Source organism: Lygodium microphyllum, chromosome 25 (assembly GCF_053477565.2).
Source record: "Lygodium microphyllum isolate KBCC chromosome 25, Lygodium_microphyllum_v1.1.10, whole genome shotgun sequence".
In the NCBI taxonomy this organism is placed as follows: domain Eukaryota; kingdom Viridiplantae; phylum Streptophyta; class Polypodiopsida; order Schizaeales; family Lygodiaceae; genus Lygodium; species Lygodium microphyllum.
Genome location: NC_141159.1, coordinates 47,027,540 through 47,038,316, shown reverse-complemented (window position 1 = coordinate 47,038,316; position 10,777 = coordinate 47,027,540). Strand labels below are relative to the sequence as shown.

The 10,777-nt window shown below is 37.5% G+C and overlaps 1 protein-coding gene across 1 annotated transcript in view; it reads right to left on the bottom strand.

Annotated features, from left to right (window-relative positions):
• Positions 1-4,673: 4,673 nt before the first annotated feature.
• Positions 4,674-10,777, bottom strand: part of EMB2731 (ER membrane protein complex subunit 8/9 homolog) — a 36,368-nt gene continuing 30,264 nt past the window's right edge. Inside the window, exons 4-5 of the mRNA XM_087667173.1 lie at positions 5,714-5,886; positions 4,674-5,056 (exon numbers count right to left, since the gene is read on the bottom strand). Of these exons, the coding sequence (XP_087523299.1) occupies positions 5,026-5,056; positions 5,714-5,886 (204 nt within the window). The 3' untranslated portion in view covers positions 4,674-5,025. The remainder of the gene's footprint in view (positions 5,057-5,713; positions 5,887-10,777) is intronic.

Below are 10,777 nucleotides of genomic sequence, written 5' to 3'. Positions count from 1 at the left end.
ACTTTAGCTATTGAGGTCTATAGATGATCTATTAACCTACGAGCAATATAAAACTTTGTAGCGAATCAAGCTAGCAATGGGTGGCTTGGAATGGAATGGACATGATATTTTTGTTTGTTATAATCACAATAACATGTCATGCAATAATATAAAACAAGTCTTGTAGAGCCTACAACGTTAGTGGATCATGTGTAGATTTTGTGGATCCAATACTAGAAGTTCTTGCAGGTTGTGTGTGGTAGGAGCATACTCAATTGTGCAAACCACATGCTTGCCAAACGTAGCATTACCATTAAAAACACATGGACAATACGGGCCTCTCTCTCTCTCTCTCTCTCTCTCTCTCTCTCTCTCTCTCTCTCTCTCTCTCTCTCTCTCTCTCTCTCTCTCTCTCTCTTTCTACCATGCTTGTTACAAATGTACATCTCCTCATTAGTGTTTCTCTCGAGTCTCTCTATGAGGGCACTACCCATCTATGCTACTCCCCATCTCACCCATCTAATATATAGTGTGTATCATCTTGCACCAGCAATACTAACGGAACCAAGGCATGTAATAATTCTAATATTTTGCAAGAATATTATAATTAATCTCCTCCTTCCTACAACCTTTGCATTAGAAATTGCTATTATGATGGTAATAATGTTGTGTTGATGATATCAATTTGATGAAAGTAATGGTCAAAGTAACTCCTTGGACCAAAGCATCAAGAATTGTTCACAACTCTTATATTATTAATATCTATTAATATCTTGTACATAAACCTAACCTTCAAAATATGATAAGATATATAAGAACATTATTTAGCTACTATTTGGTCATGTGCTAGAATGCAAGCTACATACTAACTTAATATTAAATTTTGGGCGTGGACTAGAAAACTTTACATACTAATCCTAAACACATGCATTATCATAGGCAAGCACATTGTCAACTATTCGTTGCTCATGTTGTGGATTGTAAGCTATATGCTATCATACTTTTGATGTGGTATAGAATTAAGACCTTTATATACTAACCCTAAATGGGTTGCTTCTCTCTCTACACTTCTACCTTAGTGTTAATGTTACAATTCTTGACTAGCTAGTATAACTCTGTCATGTAACTTCTTATTGAATTGACATAAGGTTAGGATGGCTTATCCATTTGTCTTTTAATGATGTACTATTTTGAATTCTGATGGTTGCTCTAGCTTTGTTAAAATTAGAATGATACTTCCCTTCACAATATTGTTACCAAGTCTCTAAATATTAGGTGAAAAGTAACATCATTCACAATATTGTTGCTTAGATGAAATTGTTACTTGCTATTACCATTTTACCCATTGCACTCTAATTATTTTTATATTAATTTTGTCATATACAAGGTTCTAGATGGCCTTACTAAACATGATGGAATAATATGCTTTGTAAAAGTACATAGTCCTAGTCATGCTAGTTAATATCATTGAGAAAATTTGAAGGAAACCTCTAAATTTGATTGTTTTTTGTGTCACAAATCCCTTAAAGGGCCAACTTATAGTCAATAAAGGCTTATGCGATTGGTTTTAAAAGTCACAAGAAGTACATTTGATAACAAGCTTATACTCTGAAGCCTTGTGCAATAAGCTGTGGCCTTTATGAAGATCGCCCATTAGAACTTTGGTGAAATTAGTATGAAACTATGCTAATATCTACCCATAACCCACAATGATGCTTTGTAGAAGACATCTTACATAAAAGTTAGCAATGTAGTAGGATGATCACATGCCATTCAACTGAATGAGATATGGTTTTTCTGCCAATTGATATCTTTAATCTCACATCTCAAAGGTAGAGCAATGGTTTTACAACACCAAATAAAACACCTCCATCGAAATCTTCAAGAGATGAAAACTTGGGATGTTCACTCAAAAATATGAAAGTATTCTTATGTTCTCTAAAAAAAGGGTTAAACCCCAATTATTTTACCAGATTTATACATGTAAAGGGATGCCATTTAAAGAGATTTTCCTTGATGGAATATAAATAGGGTGCATTTTGATCCTTTAAAAATCACAAATAAAAATATCCCTTAACAAGTTTTTAATGCAAGTGACATGAAGTATTTAAATATAGTGAACCCCCAATGATGAGACTCGAGATAATGCATTGATTGAGTTCCCTTTCATTAGACATTGTTTAGTGTTCCCAATGTTCATCAACTCTCCCTCAAAAGTGCTCTCATTAGTTAATCTACCATCTTTCCCCTTCAACATACAAATATCATATATGTATCTATCTATAGTTCTTTTAGGAATTTGGACCACTGTAAAACACCTATAATTACTCCTTTTTAGAGTATTTTTATATTATTGTGAGTACACAAGTGAGCTAAGTAAAGGTGACCTATAATTTAGGATTACTGAATCTAGATTGCATGATATATGAACATTACCAACAATTCAAAACAAACTTTCAACATAACACATGCTATATGCCATATAAAGTGTTCAATGCCTCTTTGCAACATAAAGAGTTCTAAGCAAGTGTAAAAAAAGGTTGCTTTACTCAATCAATTAACATACATGAGAATTTCCTAAACATATTTGAATCTTCATTGGGTTTGTCATGCACAACATATACATATTCTTCAATAATTTTGTTGCGAACTCAATCAAAATTACATTTTTTTGTGAATAGTATCAACGTTTTGTTCTTTATGTAAAAGCCAAAGTTAAATAACTAGTCATTTTTCGTGATGTGTTCTAATAATAGCCAAACATGGTTGCAAATTGATAGTATTGCAAAATTTTATATGTGGAGAGTAAGAAGCCTCTTAGAGACTTCTAAAATACAAAAGCCCAATAGGAAACAATATACTGCGATGTGAAGAACATGCTTGCAAACTAAGTTTTTTGGCTAGGTGGGAGGGATCTTCATTTATAATACAATTACCGTTTTGGAAGACTAGTAGGACTAAATTAACAAAAGGGATTTTTGCACAATATTTACTAGTAGTGAACCCATCAAGTAATGGCTATAAAGGTATAATTTGTTTGCAAAATTATCAACTTGTGAGGTCTAGTCAAAACTCCTTCCACCCCTAACCATCAACGGCTAGTATATCAATACAAGGCTAAAATCACTTTTGAAAAGCTTAGACAATCCAAATTCCCCTTAGAGTTATTCCCAATCAATTTCTATGTGCACTTTCTTGAAATACACAAGGATGGTGTAGTTATACCCCCACTTTGTAGCCTTAACAAAATTAAACATGATGTCCTAAGACAACTTGTTGAGGTCTCTACTTTGTGTCTTGTAGACAATTAAGGATGTGATGTACCACCACTAATTCAACTCTTGTTGATTTTCTCTACTAGTAGAGGTAACATATCTCCTCTTAGAAGGGTTTGGAGACCAATCTTCCCTCGTACTTTTTCCCCCTTAATTTTGAAAAGATACCAATAATCCCTATTCAAAGAATGGTGTGAAGAACAAATGGCCTCCTAGCGAAATCACCATACATGGAATAGTTAAAATGAGGTACAAGGGATTGATAAAATTTTCCCTTTTTTTGGCCCCAAACCTTCTATTTGCATGAGACCACTCCCACAATATGTTGCAAATGGTTATGAATTCATTCTTAAGAATCATTCAATTTCTATTTTAGCAAGCCCTTGTGATTACTTCAAGGGTCAATGCAAAAAGGGACAAAAGAAGTTATGTGCACAAACTAAATGTTACAACTAAGACCAATGAATGTTGATTAGAAAAGATTAGTTTACATGAGTAACAATGTTGATGTTCATATCAAGTCTTTTGGGGTTTAGCAATTCCAACCTCACTTTGCTGAAGCACCTCCATGTCACCACACAAAAAACATCAAGAAGAAGCTTAGATGTAGGTAGAACAACACAAGACTAACTCCCTTAATAAACAAGACTAGCTATATGCCTCGCATGAGTAAATATAAACAGTGGAAAGTGATAGAAGGACAAGTTTTTCCAAATGTCAAAAATCAGCACCATCTCATTCTCCTACCTGCCTAGTAATCCCTTGTAACTTTTCCTCTTCACTAAAGCACTGTAAGTTTGAAAAACTTTTTTGCTTTAATGTGTTCCTCCAATTACACTCAGACCAACTCCACTCAGGTACAAGTAATCGTTGGCATTCAATTGTGTAGTCCAAAGGTTGGTATTAACAAACACTCCACTGGGTCGATCGAATATGCCAAAAACAAGATAAACACGTTATTTCAAAGCATCCAAACCAGCATTATTGGCAAATCTTTATGCCATCCTCATGCCCAATTTAGATCATCCTAAAAAGGTTGCATATCCGTGGGCTACATGCTTAGATTTCAGTCCAAGCGACCACTGACTCAAAGGACATAACATGCTAAGAATCCTGCCAACATCATCTTCTTAGTTGAGAAGGAACTAGACACTCATAGTTATGAACTGCCACAAACTGGCAGATTCCAGTCATACATTTCATGCCATAACATTTTCTGCTTAGAATCTGCCTGGACTGTTGAATTACTCGAGTTTATTCTCTAGTGGAAAAAAATTCACTACTCTGATAGGCTATTCAGTTACAAAATGCATGTCAACTGTTGAATTAATCAAGAGTCTTAATGATTATCGTGATAAAAAACAGGAAGATGGTTCATTTACTAGATTAATGCACATCAAATCGAATATAAAACCTGAGTATAAGAACTTGTCACTTAATCTAAACTCTTACAATTATCAAAACTCAGAGGAAGCCTGCTCTTTTTCCTCGAAGTTTTTTACACGTGTCAAAACCAAAAGAAAAAGCTTATTCTTCCATACCTTCACAGATATGGGTTAATGCCTAAAGCTGCCATTCTTGAGTTTGTGTGTTTCTGTGTAACATCTATCCGTGTGGATTACTCTCAAAAAATTACAGGAGCCTAGCCTTGAAAATGGCTCAATAAAGCACTAAGATTCATGTGTTATAGCATATGAAAATCAATCCAATATCATCTCTGTAAACTAGTTTTTTGTCAGTTCAAAGGAAAGGTGATCCAATAATAACCAAACTAATCAAAAAGCCTTCGGTTCAGCCAATCCCTGCAAGAAACACAAACACGCACAGTAAATTTGTCATCCCTGGAGGGTGCAACCATGTACAACAATTGAGAAGAAACAAGAAAGAAACGAACATGTAGAGAAAACTAGGCGGACTTTAAGCCAACATTGTATCCAACAAATAAGAGGTAGTCCATTACGTAGCAGAGGAAATAACCATCCTTATAAAACCGTCAAGGAACTTCAGCATTTGGGTCAAAAGCTATCAAGTTGACACCTGTGTAGCACTTCATTGCCCAGCAGTCAAAAATTCTGATAGGTCAGCATTTTCTGTTATCACTAGTGCATTTAGCAGCATGGACTGCAGACCATGCAAGAGAACCTACCCTCACAAAGGACTGACCCCTGTCCACATTACCAGCTAACTCACAACTACCTACTAACTGGGTTGGAAGGAGATGGGCAATGACTGCCAGGATAGCAAACATCTAAGCCACAGAATCCCAGCTTTATCATTTGATGAACTCCCCTTTCCTTAACAACGCAACTGGCCAGTAGAGTACTATGACTGTGTGTGGATCACAAGAGGAACCTCTTTGATCAATCAACCATGCAAGGCTAAGCATCCTTTCCAGGCAATAAGATAATGCCAAACTAAGAAGCTCAAATTTTCTACATTAACAAGTGTGCATGACTTACTTTGTAATATCATCCAGGTGTTCATCAAAGTCCACCACTGCCTGATGCCTCCCTTCTGCCATATAAGCTATAAGCAAGTTGTTTGCTGAATTTTCTTCAAGACTGAGTTCTGCACTGACAGAACCTGGCTGTCCTGCTTGCTTCCAAACACGACTGGAATCCCGTACATACAGCTGATGGCAGTAAGCACTTTTTAATGTTAGTTTACTGTGCTAGCAGAAATAATTAACAATAAAAGAATTGGAGAGGTTACAAGGGATATAGGAAACTCTCTCTATCAAGTACAACTGCCACAAGAACATAAACCCATAAACGAAACTAAACTACAAAGATGCTGTAACCTGATCCAAACACACAGCACCTAAGAAAAAACCGAGCAGGCAAAGGTGATTGGATTGAAGAAAATCGCAGGTATTGGTCTCGAGAGGATAGCAACTTGTGGTCCCACCACACTGGTCCCTGCAAAATCCCTAATAATCCTACTCCCAGTCCTAGTCATACCCTTCACCCAACCAAGGTAACCATGAAACATTTCACCCCCGAGTCCTGAGACATTTCACTCCTGAAACCTTGTGTTTCCCTCTGAAATGTTTCACCTTTGGCCAAGTCCAAAGCAAAATGCCTAGTGAAACAGTTGAATAATACATATGAGATAGTTTTCTTTATAAACAATGCGAGAGAGTTTTCTTTATAAACAACAAATTGCAACTCGCACATTTATACCATGCAAATCCTTTCAAGTCAACAAAAGATGTCTTTTTTTGGGGTTCACAATATCAATAAGGATGGTATCTATATACAGTGTACGGAAAAACCCTAAATTAAGTAAGAAAATTCAAATTTTTAATTTAAGATCATTTTTCAGTCAGTGGTTTCACTTGGGGTGTTTCACAGTGCTTGTGTTTAAAATGCTGAGTGAAACATTGAATAACATGTATGAGATAGTTTTCTTTATAAAACAATAAATTGCAACTCACACATCTATACCATGCAAATCCTTTCAAGTCAACAAATGATGTCTGTTTTTTGGGTTCACAAGATCAATAAGGATGGTATCCTATATATAGTGTGAGGAAAAACCCTAAATCAAGCAAGAAAATTCAAAGACTTGGAGAATGTGGGATACAAAAGTTGTCCCTTTCAGTGTTGGAAGAGCTCTCCCTTACATAGATACAAGGGACAAGATTTTACAATGTGGAGGAGAATACTTTACAAAAGGCGTGTACTCACATGAACGAGCTGTAATCTACTAGAAATAAAAATAAAATTGAGATAGTGGATTGTAAGCCTTGTAATAATAATATTGGGAACCCTGCTTGACATAAAGTATAGAAAGCAGGACGAGAATTGAAATACACATGGGGTGTCATAAATTGGCATTTTGACTAGAAGTTACATTTGAAAAAGTATAGAAAGTGAGGAGTGAGTTGGAATGCACATGGGGTGTGATAAAGTAGGAGTTTTACAATGTACTATGTTTGAAAAAGTGCGAATTGGAATGCACATGGGGTGTCATAGAATTTTGACAATGTGTGTTACATTTGGAAAAGTGTGAATTGGTGTACACATGGGGCATCCTAAATAGGATTTTAACAATTTGTCATGTGTCCATTTCTTCAGAAATTATCAACCTTGATAATATATCAACAATAATATTTTTATAACAAGGGATGTGTTCAAATGTAACTTAAAGATCATCAAACCATATTCACCATCAAAGTAACCTTTTGTTTCCTATTTCATATTCTTAAGGTCTATCCTAGCAGTGAAAGGGGCATATTTGATAACAATAATATAAAGGAACACCGACTCATGGGTTACCGCTTGAGTAGAGGTAAAAGGCTAAGATATATTCCTTCACTACCGAACAAATGTGAGGGTACTTCTTCCAACATTTCTTCTCTAGATGTATCCCCATTCCACAATATGGGCATTTAGGCTTCTTCAAGTCAAAGTCACAACCTGAAGAGCTCCCCTGTTGTTTAGCCTTTGACTTCCCTTTCTTCTTCTTCCCCCCTCCTAAACCTACAACAATAGCTTTGATGGAGATGGATCCACTAGCAACCTCTTTTGCATGCTCGTCATGCTCCGCAACAAGCAGGGCAAGCTCCTCCCATAGAAGCTTCTCAGAGGTCCTCGATGTAAAAAGGCTGGTGTAGAAGACATCAAATCGCGGAGATGGCAGCTGAGTTAAAAGAATCATGGCCATATCCTCCGAAGAGATCATCCTGCCAAGAGATGCAAGCTCACCCCTCATATCCTCCAACCTGTTGATATAATCCTTCATGGAAGAAGAATCATCAACACCTAGCATCTATAATTTCTTCTCGAGAGTAATCTCGTGGGCACATGTCTTCTAATGGTACAAAGGAGCAAGCTTTGTCCACTCTTCCACTACTTTCCACAACCTGCACACGTGCACTAGGACAAAATCCTATAAGCTCATAAAGAGGAAACATGCTCTAGAGTTTAGCAGACCCCATAGGGCCACACAATCCATCGATGATCCAATGGTGGAATCCTCCACTAGATGGGAAATAGGGTGGGTAACAAACTCCCAAAGATCAATGATATCAAGGATATATTCCACCTTACACAACCAAAGCAAGTAGTTTGAACCATCAAGCCGGTCTTCTTGGGCTAAAGAAGAAAGTGCACACCTATATAGAGGGTGCCATGGAAGGCGTATGGAGGCCAGTAAAGTGGGCCTTTGGCGAAACATGGACAGAACGAGAACAAGATGGTTCCCAAACAAACAGGGCTAGGTGACATCCGTTCTTTACGGTCCGCATGATAGGCTTCACAATAATCTCGTCGCCATTTGGAGGACTGTTGAGAAGGCTCCTCATCTATACCATCAAAGCCATGAAGCTAGTCGTAAGGCATCTCTGATATCCTACAAGACACCCATAAGAAATCTGCATTTTGGCTATACATAGCCCCAAAACAAGAGGAAATGACTATAAGATCACAAGAAAGTCAATGTAGAGGCTCCACTTGGGGGAGAAATACTATCACTTAGCACAAAAAAGCTGTCACCTCCAAGCAAAAGACTGTGTTTTAACCTCGGGAAGCGTGCCAAAAAATCTGAAGGTCCAAGACTTGGATTCAACAGGGCTGAAGTTGTTTTTAGCCTATTCAAGTGGAGGGAACAACAAATCATTGGATTTGGGGCATTTTCCATCTCCATCAAAGAGGGTGAAGGCCAATTGATTGCTCGAATCAAGGGGCAAATCAGATTAAAGACTTGCTAGTCATTTTGAATAGCAAGAGAAGTTGGAGTACCGAAAGAGATTGGGAGAATCCCATTATACATCAACTTCTTCTTCAATTAAGTTAAATAAATACCAAAAGGGGCACCAGTTTTGGGGCTAACAGGGTATCCAATGTCCAAGATTATATGGTAAAGTGTGTATTTCAATTTTGTGAATTTGTTAATTATTGTAAATAGTACTTAATCAAGTTATTTACCACCCTATTAGAGAAGGTAGGCTAGTTTCATAGTTCTGTTGCTGAGACACCACTCAATCCCTTGATTTGGCGGACCCGAGGCACCTAATTGCAAGCCAAAGCTTTGTGCTAGTGCTGATTTTACTCTCAACTGAGAAATCACAGCAATATATCTTCATATAGTGAGATGGACTCGAGTAGTGATGATGGTTCTCAATATGAACATTACATGGGAATGAAGGAAATGCAATGCTTGACCTTGGACAAGGCTCAGACCATGGACAGCAAGCTGAAAATGTTGTTATTGGGCAAGATGCATGGCCTTCAAGGTATAAGGAGACTGATGACCAGCAAAGTGAAGAGAAATTTGATGACCAATCCAAGAATCGGATGAGATAGCAGCAAATCTCTTTGCTGAATTGGAAAAGGATCCTTAGTTTACCCAATTTTTGAATGTTCCAAAGAAGGACAGCAAAGGCAAGAAGATGAAGATGTCTTCTACACCTTCGGGATAGCAAGATGCACCAAAGATAATGCCAAACCCTTCATTTGAAGCTCCCAAAGATGCTAATGAAATAAAATAGTTAGTACCTACGAGGCAAGGAATTCAAATGGAAGGCCGTCATGGAAGTACCAATCCAAGATTTTGGACAACCGGGTATGCATGCTATGATGGGGCAGCCAGGATATTTTGGTGGAAGCACGATTTTTCACGCTATGGTTGGACAAGGACCGCATACGGGAATGTATGGCACAAATCCCTATGGTATGCAGCAACCCATGCATGGTGTGCAAGGCCCAATGTATTCGGGCATGGCTGGAAATATGTAAAACCCTATGTATGGCAACATTGGCTTGATGCCTGGGCCACAAAGTAGCATGTTTGATATTGCATCGACAGCCTCGAATGCTTATGGGGCTCAAGGAATGAATGTTGATCATGCAAATGCTCCATTTGGCATTGATTTTGATGTAAATTCAGCAAATGCACCCTTTTTGCAGCAGCCAATGTATGACAATTTGACACCCAAAAGGGCAAAAAAAGTGAATTCTTCTTGCATGAAATCCATTTTTTTAGGTATATTGTATCAGCTAATATTCGTATGGACCCTACAAAGGTTGAGGCAATACGATCATGGCCACCTTTGAGGAATGTGCATGAGATCCACAGCTTCTTGGGTTTATGTTCTTACTACAAGAAGTATGTACATGGGTTTGCTGAAATTGCATGCCTTGCAGAAGAAGGATGTGCCATTTAGATGGACAGTAGTGGAAATTTCAGCATTTGAAAAGTTGAAGGAAAAGATGACTTCAAATCATGTGCTTGTATTGCCTGATCTAAGGAAGTCATTCATAGTTCAATGTGATGAATGTCGTAGCAGTATTGGGGTTGTTCTTATGCAAGACGGCCGAGTTGTGGCTTATAAGAGCCGAATTCTCCATGGTTTAAAAAAGAATTTGCGAGTCTATGAGAAAGAGCTCTTGGTTGTAATTCATGCACTGTCTACATGAAAACATTATTTGTTGGGGATTGATTTACAGTGCAAACAGACCATCAAACTTTAAGGTACTTTCTGACACAGACAAAGTTGTCAAAGAAGCATATGAGATGGG